A 19,674-nucleotide genomic window follows, 5' to 3' on the forward strand; every position below is an offset into this window, starting at 1 on the left:
GAAACAGGAAGTGCTTCCTGTGGACCTCCTGTCAACACAACATGGCTGGATTACATATGGGGCATTGACGCTATTATTAGGACACATTCAAGGGGAAACGTCCTCTCGACTGCCATATCAAAGTATTCAGACTTTATTTAAATTGGAGTGGTTCCTGTTTAACGCAGGGTATGTTACACACGAAGGCAGAGTGAAGACAGAAAAATGCACAAGCTCACAAAAGCGACGCTGGCCTTTAACGGATTTGGCCGGTGTTTTAATGCAGAAAAGCACTTCACTGCCACAAAAATCATTAGTCGAGGACTGGTTTGTACTGAACATGGAGACGATTCTGGCAAGAAGGAGGTTTATGATGTTATTATTTCCGGGGGAGGGATGGTTGGATCTACAATGGCATGTTCCTTAGGTGAGTGGACGTTAACCTTAAATGAGTGTAAACAAACAAACCTTATGTGATTTTCTTCCCTAAACTTGTTGAATGTGCTGTTTTTTGCTGTGGCCTGTCAAAATTAAAATAAATACAGTACCAGACCTGTACTAACTCACCTAGACCTGTTCTTCTTCACACACATAATACTGTGTTGCAAATGAATAAAAACATTTAATTTTTGACATTGCTTGTTATGCATACATGATATTGAAATGATTATTTGCAGGACTGGACCCCAACTTAGTGGACAAGAAGATTCTGCTTCTTGAAGCGGGCAATAAGAAAGTGATGGACAAGGTCCCGGACGTCTATGGGACCAGAGTCAGCTCTATCAGTCCAGGCTCTGCAACACTCCTAAGTGGTATTGTATACACTCATACTTGACATACATTAAAAAAAATGCTGCACACATTTAAAATTACTCTTTCACCACTCATGACATTTATTAAATAAAAAAAATATATAATCTGTGGTTTAAAGTTTGGATTAAACCAGCTTGTGCTGCTTCACTATTAAAAGGCTGCCACCAGATAAGCCAGGGATCAGACACTGTCCTGTCATCCGGGTTTAGGAGGGATCATACCTGACCTCTTGTATTCCTTGTGTGCTGCAGTTTTGTTTTGTTTTTTGCTTTTCCCACTACAAAATAAAAGTAACTTTGTCAGGGTTAAAGATTTAGCAAGCATAGGGGAAAGACATGTTACTTTAGTTGGGCTTGACCAGAAAAAATAGAATGGCTCCAAGGACATCTGAAAATGTGTCAGTAGTTTTTCAGATTTACTATCATATGCTTCATTGGTGACATGTAGGTGTGGAATAGAGCAGTAGGTGTACTGCAGCACATACAGGTAGTCAGACTCAGAAGACAACCAGGGATAACAATATGCACATGTATGGAGTGGGCAGTGGAGATTTAAATGTAATTTCTTTCACTTTTTCATACAACAAAATCCTGTAAAGCTCGTGTCTGTGGTTCCAGAAAATGCCTCATGCATTTGATTTGAACCTAATAATTTAAACAGTACTCTAACATTCAATTATTATTTCTAAATTATTTATAAGGGTGACTACACTAGCAGTGTCTCCCCTTGATTAGATAAGCAGTTCAAGGTTCAAAGTACTTTATTATCCCCTAGGGGCAAATTATTGTACAGCCAGCAGTACACACATCAAAAACAAATGGCAGATACAATACAAAACATAAATCACACACTATTCACTATTCAGAAGCCTGATAGCAGCAGGAATAAAAGAGATCTTGTGCCTATTGGTCCTGCTACATAGTAGGGTGTATCTGTGACCAGACTGAAGCAGCATGAACTAGATAATAGAGGGTAGCTGGGGTCATTCAGGATCATTCAGGCCTTATTCAAAGTTCCGACCTTATGCAAGTTTTTAAGGTCACTCCTGCAGTTCTGCTGGACACCTTCACAATACCCTGGACTCTGTTTTTATTTTTGATATTGAGTAGGCCAAACCAGCAAATAAAAGAAAAGGTTAAAACTGACTGTTTACTGTTCAACTTCTTCAACTGTCTGACCATTGATCAGAACAGGTGAGATGACTGGGATTCTTCCTAAAATCCACTGCCATCTTTTTGGTCTTGGACACATTTATGTCCAGTAAGGTATTAAGTAATAAATATAATAGATGTGTTTGTATGCACTTTCTCTACTGTTTCTGGAAGACTCATTTCTTAAATATTGTATGACTATAAAAAGGGCACTGAGTATAGTTTTAGTAATAATTTGTTTTTAATGAGACAGAGGGGGGTTAAGCCTTCACCTGACATTTGAATGATGTCACACAGAGGTGATCTGTATTAGTCGAACATTTAACACTTGCATCGCATTACCTTTTTGGTTCATATACAGAATATTTATCTGACCTTTATTCTAATAAAGACCTGCACTCTTATTCACAGAATTTCCAGAATAGGTTTCTTACTTTAAATTGCAGTAAATTAACTTTTTGCTTATTTAATCTGTTTTGATTGGTTTTATTGTTGTGAAGATAAAATAAAACCCAAAAAGTGAAATAGCTAGAACAGTATTGAAAATGTGAATTAAAAAAAAAAAAATAAATAAAAATTGCTTTACCTTATACTTCATTGTAGACAGTATGAACACAACATACTGTATTTTACCCTTTATCTGGTTAACTTCATTTCATTTGAAAATATACATCCATTCATTTTCAGCTTGGAGCATATTCAATAACAAGTTGGAACCGATGCAAATTAGAGCTAATTATGGTTTAAAATAATCAAATAACAGGCGATTGCCATTGTAGTTTGGTACAAAAGCTGCATCCAGGAAAGGTCTAGACCTTCAGGATCAACGATGGGCAAAGGATCACCAGTTTGGCCATAAATGTACTAGAAAACTAGGCTTCCACTGTCAGGGGCTGACAGCAAGGGTATATTCCTGAAATCCCCCTAGTCCTCTGCTCCCCCAACCATTTGGAAAAAACATACCACCTGATATGACATCATGTAAACTCAAGGTAGTGGCATGAGAAAGATTATTGTTAGACAATTGATATGAACTCAATTTGAGCTACATCAACCTGATAGTGGCAGAATAATGGTCAGAGAACCAATTTTTCCCCGCAAAACTCTACCTAGTGAATGAAAATGTCACCATATGAACTCTGGATGGTAGCCAGAAAATGGACATTTGTAAGACAGTCATTGTGAACCAGATTTTATCTCAATCAGCTTGTTATTGCTTGATTTATGTCCAAAAAACAGATTTTCCACTAAAGTGCCCCCATTTGGATGACTTATTATACTCATAGAGAAGCTGAAATTGATAGGGTTCTTCCACTAGGGGTCCCCTATGGGAGGGATAAGAAATCCAACCAAATATGTCCTAGTTATTGCATTCACACGAAGGATATCTACCAGCGGCATTTGGGGCAAAACCTTGTTATAGCCCCGAAACTCCATTTCGGGGATATAATTATGGAAATGTTCATTTTAATAGAATTAATTATTCACAAAAAGATAGGAAGGAATTTACATTTTTCATTCTTTATGGTGCATAACAGGATTACGGCCTAGATTACCCTTAAATTGCCTTTTTTCCAGCTTTTCCATGAATGTGTTATATTGTGAATGTAACAGACTTACACATTTACATCAGTTTCCATTGAAATTAATCTAAATTTGCTCAGGATTTTTTAACCTGATCAGGATTATGTAACACACTGTCAGAAACAGCAGTACAAAAACTGCATTTGTATGAAATTTTGTTTGTTCACACAGGTATTGGAGCATGGGAGCACATTACAAAGATGAGATACAAGCCCTACAAAAAGATGCAGGTATGGTAACCTTCGGCTCACTTTGATGTTAATTAGCTTTCAGGAAATCAGTTTGCCTTTAGGGTGCTCAAATGTCCTTATATGGTTTGTTAGAAATTATTTTCTTTCTTCTATAGAAAAGACTTGAACTATATTCCGCAAGACTATAGTTCAAGTCTATTGCAACGATGAACATCCCCTAGAATCTGTCTGTTCCACAGCTTAGTTTTTTCCTTCATATGTTCTCCCGACTTTCTAATTTACTGGCGTACTGTATGTATTTCTGTCATCCATCAATCAAAGTACCATACAATTTGTGGAGAGGAAAGTCTGTGACACTCAGCTTCTAGTCAGTCATTCAGCTTAATGAACAAGCAACACAATGCTGTATCATATAATCATGTATATGGTATGTAATTGTTCACATTAAAATGGCAAACAGTGGTTTCATGTAACATGCATTTTGTTCATTCCTTGGTGCAATTTCTGCTCTCTCTGTAGCACTGCAACATAAGTGGCACTAGAAATGCCAAAGAAAACAAGGTGCATTTATAAAAGGCCATCTCTTGGAATATTGCGAGTACTGGATGGCTCTCTAGCCGTGCAAGTTTTATTTATTAAAGCCATGTTTGTTATGAAGAATAAATCATTATGACATTTTGAAATTGGTACGTATAACCAATGTCTTCTAATTATGAAGATTCATGTGAACAAGGGGAAGAAGATGAAAGATTAGGAGGGTGGTTGTTTGCTGCAAAGTTAACCCGCTTTACGGCTGCGGGTGCAGGCTCAGTCCATCTTGTAAGATGTGGTCGGTGTGTACCAAACACTCAACCACAGGGTTTCTCTCTGGGCGTAAGATGTCATCATGCAGTGCCTAAAAGTGATTATGGTAGTGTACCTCTCCCATTATACCTTCACTGCGCTACCACTGTGTTGTTTGTCAGCTGCATCTCAGTCATATACTTTACATATCTGCCATCTCCGTTTTAGAAAGTATGTAGAACAGGTCAGCTCTAAATAACATTCTTTCCATGCAGTGAAATACTCTTCCACCTTAAATGTATGCTAAGTGTTGAGGGCTTAGATTTGAAACAGAAGGCAAACTGAGTCACTGCCTTTTAAGACGCCCATCGGCCCAGATTCTTCTCTATAAAATTGGTAGGAAGTGTATTGTTTAAGCCTTGCACAGTAAGTAGTAACTCATTCTTCCCTAAAGCTGCATCATTTAACTCTGCATTAAACAAAACCAAAACAATTTTTGGGCTGGTCTCAGTAAATCATTCTTCCCAACCACTTATCACAAGCTGCAAACCCACTGCCATTAGTGGTTTTCTGGAGGGTATATCCCCCTACTTTATGGCTAGCTGGAAAAAAGTAGTGCAGCAGCATATTACTGCAGAATGATGGGTTCTGTCACCATAGTTACAACCCAGGAGAGGATTAACCTTGTACAAACACTTTTCACCCCCTCATGTTTAACTCAAACAGTGCTTTCAGGGTTGAAATTACAGTAGTCGCAAACTATATCTCCTTCTGCTGCTTTTGGTTGCGGATAAATATTGACTTACTCTGTAATGTTCACAAACATGTCATTTGTTATTTGTGTTTCCAAGAAGATGTTTGCAGAAATCCACATCACAAAATGTCATTTGGTCCTCCACCTCAGGGAGCTCCATTAAGATGAAGTCAGCCGTCCAGCCAGAGGGGTGTTGGTGACCCTCATGGCTTGGGGTTTGATGTATGCTGCTGTGCCAGCCTCTGACAGTAGCTAACAACTTTGATGTGTTTAGCGCAATGAAGCAGCATTTCTCTGCCTAGCTATATTTAGGGAGAGGGGATGCATTTAAGGATAACCACAAGTAAAATGGGCCTCTCATTTAGGTTTGGGATGCCTGCTCAGATGCCCTGATCACATTCGATAAGGAGAACCTGCAGGATGAGATGGCATACATTGTGGAGAACGACGTAGTTGTGGCTGCCCTCACTAAACAGCTGGACAGTCTCTCCGGTAAGCAAATACACAGCAGTTATGATTTAAACATGAAGCCCCATACAGTAGCTGTGCTCAGTAAGACCTCATAAAGCCGGTTTCATCTGAGGGACACTGAGTCTGGCGGCTAATGCCACCACATTTATTCCATCCTCTCCCCAGGTTTTGTTTATTTGTACTCACTCCCTGCGACTGTTTTTGAAGACAAGTTAAGCTGTTGGAGCCATCCATGTTTTTCCTGCAATTTCAATCAAAACCTCATATTGTGAGAACTGCAGAGCTCCGGCACTCAGCGAAGACACGTGAAGTGGTCCAGTGACCTATTTAAAGCTGCCATGTGCTCCCATTTTGCCACCTTTTAAGACGTTAAAGAGCTCACAGTGCGTAGTGCTGTATTGTTGTTGACATTAGACCAACTTTTGTGAGGTTCACAAATAAAACTTAGCTGTGCTATGTGCTTGACAGTTAAACTGGCATATTTATAAACAGTTTTCAACATTTTGCACCAAACAGCGGATGTGTGGTTGCAGCACGTTTTGCCTCATGTGCCTCCCATTTGTCCACTTCTTTCTCTCCTCTCATTTTAGCCGTGGTGTTGTTATGCTCAAGATGCAGTACATGAAAAGTATGCTCCACGCCAGCTGGTTTCAATGTAACCCTGCTCACCAATCACTAAAAGCCCATATTTGACGTTTGTGTTGAGGAACCAGTAGCTTTTCTGCGGATGGTTTCTACTCCAAGTCGGCATAAGCAAGCATAGTTCAGGATCCTTTCATGTTCGGGATGACCAACTTGAGATATTTTAAGAAAAGTGGCTGTTTTAGGGTAAAATCCAAATAGCTGGCAAAACGTGCAAACTGTGGTGTGGTGTGCTTGTAGATAAACACTATTAGTCAGTGAAATGTGGCAGGCCAAGACCATTAAGAAGATTGTCGAATGTGAAGTTCAGCAGCTACCATGTGCCAGTGAGGAAAACCAGTGTTTTATGAGGTGGTTTATAGATCTTCCACTGCTTTTTCTGCAAGCAAACTATCCTCTAGATTTTGAAGGAAAAAAGTAGCAAAGTATAATGATACATATGCAGGACTAAATGGATTCCTTTGTTGTGAAACAATCATACCACTTGCTACTTTATTTTATGGAACATTGCTAATTTTCTTTTTTGCTGCCTTTATTGTCACCAGTTTTATGTCCTTTTTTTCTGTCAGATAATGTGCAAGTTAAGTATAGGTCGAAGGTGGTGAAGTACACGTGGCCGATGCCCCACCAGGCAGCTGACTCTATCCCGTGGGTTCAGGTCACCTTGGCCAGTGGCGAAACTCTACAGACCAAGCTGCTGGTCAGTTTATTCTATTGCACTAACTTTGTTTCATCATGTGCCTTCTGCTTTTTCACACTGGCCTCTGTCTCATCTGTTTTTCAGATCGGTGCAGATGGACCAAACTCAATGGTGAGGCAGAAGTTAGGGATTCCCACGGTCAAGTGGAATTATGACCAATCTGCAGTTGTTGCTGTGCTGCACCTATCAGAGGTACAGAGGAGAATCACAGTCAAAACACACTCTTTATATGTATTTACATCAAATCTAACTAGGCACCTGTACTCAAATATTTTGAGGTTCTTCTACTTTTTTCCACTACATTTATTTGACAGCTTTATTTCTTTTTTTAATTTAGTTTTACTTCCCCTTCCTGTTCAGTAGAAAACACATATCCCTAAATGTGTTAAAAACATTTTTTATATAAATTTAATAAAAAAATGTTCCTTCATGGGTTGAGGAAATTCTTCTACTTCTTAATGTAAACATATTCTTTAAAACATTCTGATTTAACAGTAAAATTGATTGCCACAAAGCTGAAATAGGGTTATTTTTCTGAGCTCATAAAGTTAACTTTTTACTTCTTTGTGCTCTAATTATAATCTGCACATTCAAATTTCTTAACAATCCTTATTATATGTCACTGTATTGTTCATTTTGATGCTAATTATAATGTCATATCTGTCACAATGAAGAGAACAATACACCCACCCACAAGTACCCTTTAAAATGTCTTATTTTTATTTATAATACAATGCCGCAGAATTTCAAAATGTAATATTTAAATAAATTTATGTGTTGACAGCCCACTGAGAACAATGTTGCATGGCAGAGGTTCCTCCCTACAGGACCCATTGCAATGTTACCGGTAATATATCTTCATTATTTAGTGTCAGTTTTCCCCATGGTATATCTGTCTGTCACATAAATATCTGATGAAACATGTTCTGTCCCCTGCAGCTGTCGGACACAGAGAGCTCTCTGGTGTGGTCAACTAGCCATCGGCTCGCAGAGGAGCTACTGGAGCTGGATGAGGAGAGCTTTGTGGATGCAATCAACTCTGCCTTTGTAAGAAATCTCTATTATCCAGCTGATATTCTATTACCTGTCACTGTCAGTAAGAGGTTGCCACATTTGTGTACGACTCTACAGTGTAGTGTATATGGCATTGGACCTGCACAGACAGATAGGTTTTAACTTACTCACATGTTTAGTGTTGTTTTTAGTGACTCATTAAAACAATATTGTCATTGTTTGGCCAAACCTTTATACAATGCTAATATTTCACTGTGAATATGATATACCTATCCATTTTTTTTGTGTTTGAAGAAACTCCTTTTTCCCAAGCTGGCTATTTTTACTCGGCCTGCTGACGGACGGGGTCACCACGGTTGAGTCACGTTTGGTTTCAGGCCTGGTTTGCTAATTAAACCTGTGGTCTCCCAGTGTCGACCATTACTGCATGGAATGTTTTTCAAACAGAGCTAATTCAACTGCATAGCCTGGCCGGCATCTTCTTTTAATTAGCCCAGCTCTCAGGGCCGTGCCAAACCAGTTAGTTAGGGAGGGAAAAAACTTTCCCTGGCCTGGAGTTCAGCTTTGCTCCTATGTCAGCTAATTTCTTTGTCCACTCAGAGGGATAATGTCTGTTTTCTCTCTCTTCTGGACATTTTTCTTCCTCTGTCTTCTTGCCTGTCTGTGGGACAGTGGAGTAATGAGAACCAGTCAGAGCTCATCGAGACAGCTGGCTCTCTATTCCGCAGCACCCTGTCCACCCTCATGCCGTCTGCAGGTTCACCTCGACAGCTTCCCCAAGTGTGGCAGGGATCGGTCCAAAGACCCGGGTCATGTTCCCCCTGGGCATAGGCCATGCATCAGAGTATGTCAGACACCGGGTGGCTCTGATTGGGTAAGACCATGATGTAAAAGTAAAACATTAAAACTTAATGTTAGGTAAAGATTGTTAATTGTTGCTTCATTCCCATTCAAATAATTCTCTACCATACACACACCATATACTTTGATTTTACAATGTTCATAAAATGCTGCTGCTTGTTGACTGCATTTAAATGGTGACGGATATATTTGTCTCTGCAGGGATGCAGCCCATCGTGTCCATCCCTTGGCGGGTCAGGGAGCCAACTTGGGCTTCGGGGATGTGGCTTGCCTCACACAGCTCCTGAGCCAGGCAGCCTTTAACGGGAAGGACCTGGGTCAGTGAGAACTCTAAACAGACACAAATGCTGCAACCAAAGTACAGTGGTTTTCCCTAAGCTCTTTTCCATCATCCCAGCTCAAACGCGTGCTGTTGATCTGAAATTATAAAAAGCATCAGCTTTTCCGGCAGAATTTATTTGATGTTTTTCTGTAAGTTCTTCCAAGAACAGTATATAAGTTGCTGTTTCAGAGAAATGAAAATCCTGTTACGTGATATTGTGTGTATCTTTCCTCTGTTAAAAGTGGATGCTGCAATGTCAAAATAGCAGCACTGTATTGACTTAATGTAAAAAACATGAAAGAGACACGTAACCTCAAAGCCTTGAAAAACATGTTTTCATATCTTAACCCCCAGTCTTGTTTGCTTGTGTGCAGGAGCAATGCAACACCTGTTAGAGTATGAGACTGAACGACAGAGGCACAATCTGCCCATGATGGCGGCCATTGACCTCATGAAACGTCTTTATTCCACTAACGCGGCTCCTGTGGTTCTCCTACGCACCTTTGGTCTGCAGGCCACCAACATGCTCCCAACTCTTAAAGTAAGTGCCATCTTCTCTTGCTTTTACCTCCAACCATATACTGTACATCCCACTCAACCTGGGGATCTCTCAGATAATATCAGCCACCTGTCAAATGTAAGCTCCACCTCCACAATGACCCCACCCTCCACCCTCTTTTCTGATTACACGGAGCTTTACTTTAGCGGTGTCTATAATTTCCAGGGTTCTGAACCTACTACTATGGCATCTAAGTTTAGCCCCAAATTTAGTGTTACCAAAAGTGTGTGGGTGGGGTGCAGGGCTGGCTCTGGGGCAGCGGACAGCGGTGTTGGCTTGTGTTTTCACACCCCTTTTATTACCGACCACTCATGTGAAATGGCTTTATTCCCTACTAAGTGATTCAGACCAACACAACTGTAACTGGTTGTAAAGGCATTTCACTATGGAGGCACAAAGTTAAACGTGACACTTTTTCCATATTAAATCTTGTGAGTTCACTGGTTTACAGGTCTTGTATAAAGGTCTGCAGTGCCACTTGCTCGCAGCAGGCTTTTAGTGAGCATAATTCAATGGTTACAGAGTTTCTGACTTGATGTCTCTTTGGTTTTGCAGGAGCAGATCATGGCGTTTGCAAGCAAATGATCTTTGCCACGCAGTGTGCGTGTGTCTCCAATGGCTGCAAGAAGACATAACTGTAAAATTTGTGAATGTAAAATAAAATAAAGATATATTTTACTCTTTTTGTAATTTTTTAAATCATCATATAAATTTGATACTCAAGTACAGGATTCCCCATCAACAGTACTTTAAATTGTTCTTTGCAGATACAGTTCATAGACAAAAAATGTTCTGTGTCATTTGTTTTACCCATATGTTACATGTTTAATTCTTCATTTTTAGTTGGAGGAAACTGTATTCTGAGAGTAGTCAAAATTCCAGTTTTTCTTCAAGTACTCAAAGCTTAGGTTTTTACTTAAAAGACAACAGGGTAGCTCTGTACCCTCCAACAATTCATGACAAGAATTAACTTAATAGACAATATATTAAAAAAAAGAAAAAAGCAAAGAATATACAGTATTTCATATTTTATTAAAACATACATGTATTGTATACACTCACTGGATTTGATAAAAACAACAATTTACATTTGTTAGTCATCATACCGATGAACAAAGAGGCATTTTTGAGCAACTGTGCGGCATAGAGTTTTTGTAATGTAAAAGTTCATGACATGTTATTTGTTCAAAGTTTACATTAAGTATATACAGCAGTAGTTACTGGAGATGGATACTGAGAAGACAGCAAAGACATGGCTTAGAAAGCAGCTGCACAAAAAAAGTCCAAAAGTTAATATTGGAGGATAATTAAAATACTCTACATTACATAACATTTGTACATTTCACAAGAAAATAACCAGCAGAATTCAATATTACTGTTTTACAGGAACCAGCTACATCCCTACCCATCAAAGAGTCATGGGCTTCAAACTGTTTTGCATAATTTCTGTTTATCATTTTCTGTATTTAATTGGTATAAATTATGTTGTTGGATGCACTAGCTACCCATGATAAGCTTTTTTTTTTTATTGCCAGTCTAAAACATAGTTCAGACCTGGAGGCCCTGCAATTTAGCCACTCAGATGAGGACTGTTTCACTATAGACAAAACAAACAGAAATGGCTAAACTTTAAAGTACAGGTATTAACCTCATACATGTAACAGCTATACAACGCACTCTGTGAGAGCTCTCACTCACCCGCACTCTCTTTGCTTCCCACGGTGAAGCCAACACTACCTGATGAATATATACAACTCTGCAGATGGCATGAAAGCAAAGTGATCATGTCTTAGCTACAATATCTGCAATTAAAGTGTTATGTGCAAAGTTGAAGAAAATGAAGCTGTATAGTTTTTTTATCTGCTCTATTCCCAATGTTGTCTAACTTGCCTAAAGCTTGGGGTGAAAGTTTTTGGGTCCTATTATATATTTAGTTCTACACTGAAAAAAGATTGATTAACAAGCCATTAAAAAGACAATGGCTGCATTTATAGCAACCATTTTTTGCACTGTACAGTGCACACCAGGACCACAGTAAGTATCAAAATACCATGACTGCTTGTCTTGTGTCTAAACTACCCTCTACACACTTTACAGGTAGGTGAGAAAGACATTTCAGATCAGACACCCATAAGGAATCAAACATGTAAACGTTTTACAAAAATAAAATCAGCTCACTAGTAATGAGCTCAACATACAGTAGAAATAGCTGGCCTTATAAAAATATAGTGATTTCTTTTTCAACAGTTCAGATTGTTCGCAGGGTGCCAAGGTTGAGGAAAAGAGGAGGGGCACGGTGGGTGAGGAAGCATGGTGGGTGGTGTCTGTGAGGGGACGGGCTGATCGGGGGTGGATGGAGGAAGGGAAGCCCCACAGTGACAGACTGTCCCTCTCAGTGCTGGCTGTAGTGACAGCAAGCTGTCCTTAGTGGATGTTGAGGTTTCGGAAGTAGTCAAAGGTGGCCCCCAGGGCCCAGCTTGTCTCTACATTGTTGACTTTCTTGGCAAGCTGTGTAACAGAGAGGGAGATCTCCATCAAAACCTCAAGAGGTGAACAATGTTCAACTATTGTCATAGAAATTACATCTAAATCTTGAAGCTCTATTTAATGTGAAATAGTGTACAAATAGAAGATGAATATGTTTCAGTGCACATTTTCATGTTTTGTATCTCTTCTACTTCCACTATCTGGCTCACCTGTAGCACAGTGTTGTCCTTGAAGCCGAAGCCCTCCTTTAGCAGACAAGTGATATATGTCATATCCATGCAGAGGAAGGGGCTGATAGCACGGTATTTGGCCATTTTGTTGCATACTGAAAGCATAAAAAGCCACATGACATTAACATGGATTTTGCATATGAGTGATACAAAGCATTTCATGGAAACACCTTAATGCATCATGTAAAGTAGTCATGTTCCTGTAATAATAAAAATCTCATTTTCTAACCCCTGTGCTAGATGATTAAAAGATGACATTTCTGTTTTGTTTGGCTGAATAAACAGGGAGGTGTGAGGGGAATGGCTGAGGGTCAACATGAGGCTGTGGGTGGGTGGGTGATGGTGTTAAACAGCCTTGTACACACTGTATGTGTTTCAGTATGTGTCAGCCCCCAGGTGGTGTGTGGCTGTCAGGTGCCCTCCTGCCTGGGCCAGACAGACATCTTCAGCTCAGCTGCCAACCCAGCCAGAGCCAGACTTGTTCCTCGAGACCATGTGACAGTGTTCTCACAACACAAACAGCCTTACATAACAAAGTAACTCATCCCAACATGATATGAGTCTATTTCTACAAGGACAAGTGTCACAAATGCAAGCTGATAAGCTTACCACTTATGACTTTGTGTTATAGTTAAACTTACTGAACAGTTTTATTATAATGGTAGCATGTATTTATCCTGTAATAAAATACATTTGCGTCTCCATAACATGTTTTTGCAAATAATCAGTTACATTTTACTGTTGTAATAAACTCTGTGTGACACGATGAATTCTGCCAGTATGGAACAATCATGCCAAGAGTTTGGGCCCAATCAGCATTGAGAGTTTGTGCTGCTTAGAACATATTTTGCACAAAGTTTCAGTGGTTAAGAGAAGGATGTATATATAACTTGTAAGATTATTGTTTACATACATAACCCTACAGAAGATGACTTGTAACTCATACCTTCTTTGGCTCTTTTCTTAAAATCTCTGACCTCCACTCTACCACCTCGGCTGCTATCTGAAAAGAAAAAACAAACATGCAGTATGAGTACCTATTTTGTGCAGTGGGGGATAGTTAGCATAAGAAATGACCATGCTGGAAGTTGACTCTTTGGTTTCACTTACCAATGAGGCCAGTCTCCACAGCTCTGTCAAAGTAGTAGGAGAAAGCATAGAAGATGCTGCTGCCCTTCACTTCATATGGCTGGTGCACTATTCCTTTGATAACCTTCATCACCTCATAGTAGCACAGCTTATAGCCGGCATAGCCTGTGGAGAGCAAGAGAGGGAAAGGCTAAATGCACATCTGTCAAAGAATGATGTAACTTGGACCAAAAATGGTGAAGTAAACCACGAGTCAAAGGTGGATTGCAGCCGTGATGGCTGGAATGCAATCGTGAGAGCCAGTCTGAGGTTAGCCTGGGGTGAAAGCAAGGGGGCTCACCAGAAGATATGCAAGGGAAGCCCCAGAAAGACAAGTTTCACACAGGCCCATGGGTATGGTTGGCTCATTTGTGCCGGCAAAAACCATGTGCTGACAAGAGCGGCAGTTAGCGCAGCCCTATTGGGCTGACTATTTTTACCACATAATTGTGAGCGGTCCAGATCAAGCCACTCGTTACACAAAAAAATAACAACTCAGGGACAAGCCCAGCATCTTCTGGCTACTTGACTGTGGTATGGGAGTGACTGCCTTATTTGTGAAGTTAACTGACAGTTTTCTTTTCATTTAAATACAAGGTTGACTGCAGTATAATTGTTCAAGAGGGAAGAAAGACAGTCAGAAGATGACAAAACATGCTTTTGGCGCCAAGGGTACAGAACCTTCAGTGGATAAATGTTCTCATGTGAGACTGTATTATACTGTACTCTATTGTGTTCTAGTGTTGGGAAAGGAATGCAGGCCTTGCTGGATCCAAGGCATTGGGAAGGCAATCAAACCTCAGAGTGCTTTTATCTTACCGTCTGGAATCCCGCTAACTTTGTAGGTGGTTCCACCAAAAGTCACATCTTCTCTGAACTTCTTTGGGAGGCAGGAACTAGTGAAGATTTTCCAATCTAGACCTGAGAACATAAAGACAACAAATAATTTGCCATCTTCTACTGAAAGAAATTAACAGAATTACAGAAAAACATTTCTGTGTAAGTACACAGAATAGGTGATAAAAGGTTCTAAATTTTCTACCATCAGCTCCTAGAGCTCCAAGAGTTGCCAGTCGAGCTGCGTACAGTCCATTTCCAAGGTAGCTACGTGAAAGCGGAATAGTTCTACAGTTAGATATTTACAGCACTTTTACTTTAAAACATCATATTTGTTACTTTATTTATGGTAATTATATGAATGAATAACCAGGAGGTTCCTAATCTGTATTTACCTGTGTGTATAGAGTTGATACGTATTGTTGAACAGGTTGAATTTTGCGATGTAAGAGGGGGGAGCAGAATGAACGGTTTTCTGTTGGATGAAAAAAAAAATTTAGAGGTGCATTCCTGATATCTACACAGTCAAATAAATAGATACACAAACATCTGTAATCACCTTGGACTTAGGAAGGAAAGTAATCTGTGTAGATCCTCCACCCAAATCCAAGATCCCCACTGTCCTTCTTGTGTTGGAATACAAGTGACCTGTGGCAAACAACAAGAAAGTTAAACACATCACTGGATCAAGATAATACGTTATAAGGTCACGTCTCTTTCTACTGTCAGGTGATCCTCCACACTTATCATTCTTTTAGAACAACATGTATCAGAATAATGCATGCTTCCATTTCATATCTTTGCCCTCCAACAGGGAAAATACCTTTGAGGGAAAGTTTACAATTGCTTTTTAAAGTACTTTATTTTAAATTTGAATGAACCTCAGCTGGGTGTAACACGTGAGGAAATATTACTTGTTTTTGTGATTCTGTTTTGGGGCCAGTGATTCAAGCTCATAACCTCAGACAGGAGACAAGAGTCTTTTACTAACAGGCTTCTGTGTACACTGGAGCCTCAGATATGAGCCTCCCAACCACTAACACCAACATAGCAAAACACAAGCAATGTCTTACCTGTGAGGAAGTTCACTGTAACCCAGGCGAGGACTCCTACAACAGAAAAGGGGTAAAAAGGTTTTCATTAGTAAAATCTCAAGAAGTGATTACAAGTGACCTACTAAATGCTGCTAAATTGTGTTATTTTTAGACACAAAGAAAAAAACAGACAGTTTTAAGGCCAGCTTTATTTCATTAGGCTCATATTAAAGTCGCACAGTTGGTCTAAGATGTAGGTTAACAGACCAACCCAGGTAATTAACAGATGTCTCAGATGTAAGGTTATTGCTCTCATAAAGTCAAGCACACACTGTATGATGACACATAACATAGTGAGGGTGTCTTAATGAGTGATGTGGAGGATCACACTAAATGATTGGGCGTGGGGAAACAACTTACACTGGCATAGTTATTTGTTGCACTGAGGTAGTAACAGACATCTTGTAAAAAGAATTATGAGAGCTGAATGGTTTGATACATCCTCTGTGAATATTGTTAAAAACACCTGGTCAGACAACACCTGAGTCAGATGTCATTCTGACAGAAAACTTAAATCTTGTGCTTGTGATATCAGTACATTCAATGATAACCTACCTTCATTGGTTCCATTCATAATGGAAACGCTGTTGTTTGGCACAAAGAACGGAGACTCATCAAATACTTCTCGCACCTATGAAACAGAAAAATCATAATTTTTAATGTAATTATCAGTACAATCATTGGCTGTTTACATGTTAAAATCATACCAAATATGCTAAACTATGTAGTTTCTGATCCTGTTCGGATACAGTCTTCTCAGACTGTGGAAGACTGACTCTTCTCTGTTTTAGAGTGACAGATAACTCAACCACAAGCACGACTGGAACAGTAGCCTAGATTTAATACTTTAAATGACAAATATGGTTACTCCACACAACCCCACAACAGCTGTTTTTTGCAACATGATAGCCACCAAATGGGCAGACTTGCTCCCTTTTTTTCAGTGACACTTGTAAGCACTTAGTGGTTTCTCATCCTGCTCCTCGGCGGGACTGGTGGTGTTTGTGCCAAACTGTCTGAGGGCAGAGAGAAAACGTGCCTCACCTCCTTCAGAAGAGCATTGGCCTTGTCTTCAGGCAGGAGACGGAGACCTGCTGTGGCCTTTAAGACCACCGGGGTCCTCTTCCACTCATCCTCTGGGATTGTCTTCTTGGCAATCTTCAGCAACTGTCGGACAGTGTTGCCACCCTTCAGAAAAAGATGACAAACAGTTAGCAAGCTGTAATTAAGCCAGACATTTCATAACAAAAACAAAAATGTACTTAGTGATCAAAGTGTTGCGGACATCAGGTAAAATACAGCAGACAGGAGTGGGCAGCGGTGACAGCATCAGCAGAAGGCATTTTTATAATTGCACAGTGTTTACATCACATGAACCCAACCCAAAGAAAATCCCAGTAGTTTGGTGGTTTGGCCAGACAGTGAACAACTCCTTAATATACCTGATAAGTGATGGGGTGTACCGGCATACATACCTCCTCAGGGTTGTCTTTATAAGCAGACAATCCAGGCTTCACTGCATGGTACATTTCATTGTCCAGAACAGGCAGCTCAACTAAAAAAAAAAAAAAAAAAAAAAAAAAAAAAAGAAAGAGAGGTCAACATGAGTGAACAAATCATAAACCAGGGATCATAAACCATGTCTCACAAATCATAAACCATGTGGACAGTGAAAGAAGCGTCATTGCATTTAATTGCATAGCTGCTCTTTTGCAATTCAAGGTATTTAGACTGCAGGATTTCACCTACATCCAGAGTTTAGGACAGGCTTTTTCCTACTCAGTTGAGTCAGAGGAGGAAATTAAAATCCACCTCATCTACTTTTAGAAACTGTGCTGCATGTGCTCATTGCCGGTGCATGGTTGAACTTGCACCACACAGTGAATGACCTAACAGCAAGCAGACAGTGGGAGCCCGCAGCGTGGGTAAAGCTCCACTAGAGGTTAGGAGAGAGAGAGAGAGAGAGAGAGAGAGAGAGAGAGAGAGAGAGAGAGAGAGAGAGAGTAACTTACCGGGGTCTTTCTGAATAAACTTATAGATGTGGATCCTGGTGCCTGTGCTCCCTGCGTCAAACATGACCCCATAAAAGTCCGGCTCATGTTTACAGGGGAGGGGGCTTCAGGAACCGCCTGGGGAACCTCCACCGGGTGGTAGGACTCAGGTGCAGGATGCACCACTTCAGGTACGGGATGGAAAGCCTCTGGGATAGCGGGGAGGACTTCAGGTGCAGGGTGGAAGACCTCGGGGATCTGGGGGTGGCTCGGCACTGCGGGTTGGGAGACCTCGGGCGCGGGGTTGGAGACCTCAGGGAGGAGGTTTTCCGTGTTGGCGGAGTGATGCTCCCGGTAGCGGTAGAAGTGTGGGATGTAACGGTGGTGCCGGTAGTAAGTTGCCTCTGCGATGAGGCTCCCAGCCAGAAGCCACACGGTCACAGAGAGGAGAAGGCTCGGCATGGCCATTGTTTCACAGCCGGAGAGAGAGGACACAGTGGGTGGAAGAGGGAGAAGAAGCCGTGGATCTCTCACAGACTGAGGGTCCTAAAGAGAGAGGCAGAGGAGCCGCACGGAGGCAGAGTGGATGCGATGCACACTCAGGACTGTCCGGTCATCTGTTTACAGTATATAAAGACATAAGGGCTTGGCACAGGGCCACAGCGACAGCGACCATCAACCAATCCTGTGGAGGTCCATCCCAGCTCCATCAGGAGTCCCCCCTCCTGTGTGAGCTGGAGACTACCTGCCTACCGACACCGTTTTCCTTTTTTTTTTTTTTTTTTTTTTTTTTTTCCTCCTCAGGGATTATTTTTGGCTATGTATTTTCCCCTCCTCATCTTTACTGGGGATTCTGGAGCCAAAAAAATCCCCTTTGGAGAGAAAGGGGTTTATGAAAAAGTCAAAATGAATGGCTCACGCTGAAGAAACTAAAGAAGTTGCCTCAAAATACATTTTATAGGTGTGTTTAAGACATGCCTAGTAACTTGCCCTCAGAAACTCCTTCATCTTGCAACTTTTTGGACTTTTTGGGCTCTGTCTAATTAGGATGTGATATACATGTGTATTTGACTGTTATAGCTGTGCATCTTCTGCCTTTGTAAATGAATTATTGCAGTTTTGAAAGAATTTAAGTGAATACAACAATCATTCAGTATTTAATAGTTTGTAAGGTAAGTTTTATTTTATTTGAAATCCTTTGTGGGGTTTATGGTGAATATAACCTCATGCTAATCTACAATGTGATTAAGAGAAATCAAAACAAAATGCTTGTATTTCATGTGCTGTATTGTGAATAGTGGATTCTTGTTTAGTTTCATTTTGTACCTTCACGTTACGTAGCTGGACTGCATCAAGTGTATATTAAAAAAAAATCCTTCAACCCCTGTCTTCATGATCTTCCAACAATTACCACATTAAATCAACTGCAGCACTTTCACCAACCTTAAAAAATGCAAATGTGACCTGTACTCCAGCTGGCATAAAAGTTAAAAGAATGTTAGCAATCATCTCACTCCCACTCATCCCTGTGTTAACCACAGGCTTTCCAAGGGAAAAATATTTGGGCAGCAGGGCACGTTTCACGAGAGAATGCATGAAAAGCATGAGTGGCTGTTTTCTCAGATTTAGGTGGGTGGTTGGCATGATATCATATGCCATGCTGCAGTGTATCAAATCTTTATTTTCCATGACATATGAGTCCAGTATTTGAAGAGAAGGATGCAGACACATAATGGCATGGAGGATATTCCTCTGCAGAGTAAACTCAGAGACCTTACATGAACTGAAATTTGTGCCCTGTTGTGATATTTTTCACCCACTTTGTACCAACAGAAAGATGACAGAGATGTGAAGCAGGAGGCGTTACTGGTTGGGCATTAGAGGCATCTCTAGGGAACTGACCGTGTCTCAACCCTGGTTTAACAAGTGCTTATATGAGGCTGTTTCACCTCATGCAGTGGGTGACTGGAGCAGAAACCGAGCTGTGGGCCAGCCCAGTGAGGAGGGTAAGGGGAGGGCAGAGGTCTTACAGATGGGCACGAGAGAGTGCAGGAAGTCCATGGAGAGGACAATGTGGGGAGGG

At 40.6% G+C, this 19,674-nt stretch overlaps 2 protein-coding genes across 2 annotated transcripts; one reads left to right on the top strand and one right to left on the bottom strand.

Moving 5' to 3' along the window:
• The first annotated feature begins 8 nt into the window (after window positions 1-8).
• coq6 (coenzyme Q6 monooxygenase) lies at window positions 9-10,502 on the top strand. The gene is given in 13 exon segments (XM_030126080.1): window positions 9-406; window positions 657-791; window positions 3,699-3,757; window positions 5,621-5,747; window positions 6,938-7,068; window positions 7,153-7,260; window positions 7,853-7,915; window positions 8,008-8,115; window positions 8,755-8,854; window positions 8,857-8,956; window positions 9,145-9,260; window positions 9,640-9,806; window positions 10,380-10,502. Coding segments are annotated over 13 exon segments (1,446 nt in total). The 5' UTR covers window positions 9-204; the 3' UTR covers window positions 10,410-10,502.
• Window positions 10,503-10,599: 97 nt separating this feature from the next.
• entpd5a (ectonucleoside triphosphate diphosphohydrolase 5a) lies at window positions 10,600-18,317 on the bottom strand. The gene is given in 14 exon segments (XM_030126079.1): window positions 10,600-12,332; window positions 12,521-12,636; window positions 13,488-13,544; window positions 13,652-13,795; window positions 14,489-14,590; window positions 14,712-14,773; window positions 14,902-14,981; window positions 15,066-15,154; window positions 15,580-15,615; window positions 16,156-16,231; window positions 16,645-16,788; window positions 17,076-17,155; window positions 17,613-17,690; window positions 17,693-18,317. Coding segments are annotated over 14 exon segments (1,515 nt in total). The 5' UTR covers window positions 18,060-18,317; the 3' UTR covers window positions 10,600-12,248.
• Window positions 18,318-19,674: the final 1,357 nt, after the last annotated feature.

The sequence above is a fragment of the Sphaeramia orbicularis genome, chromosome 22, assembly GCF_902148855.1.
Source record: "Sphaeramia orbicularis chromosome 22, fSphaOr1.1, whole genome shotgun sequence".
Lineage (NCBI taxonomy): Eukaryota > Metazoa > Chordata > Actinopteri > Kurtiformes > Apogonidae > Sphaeramia > Sphaeramia orbicularis.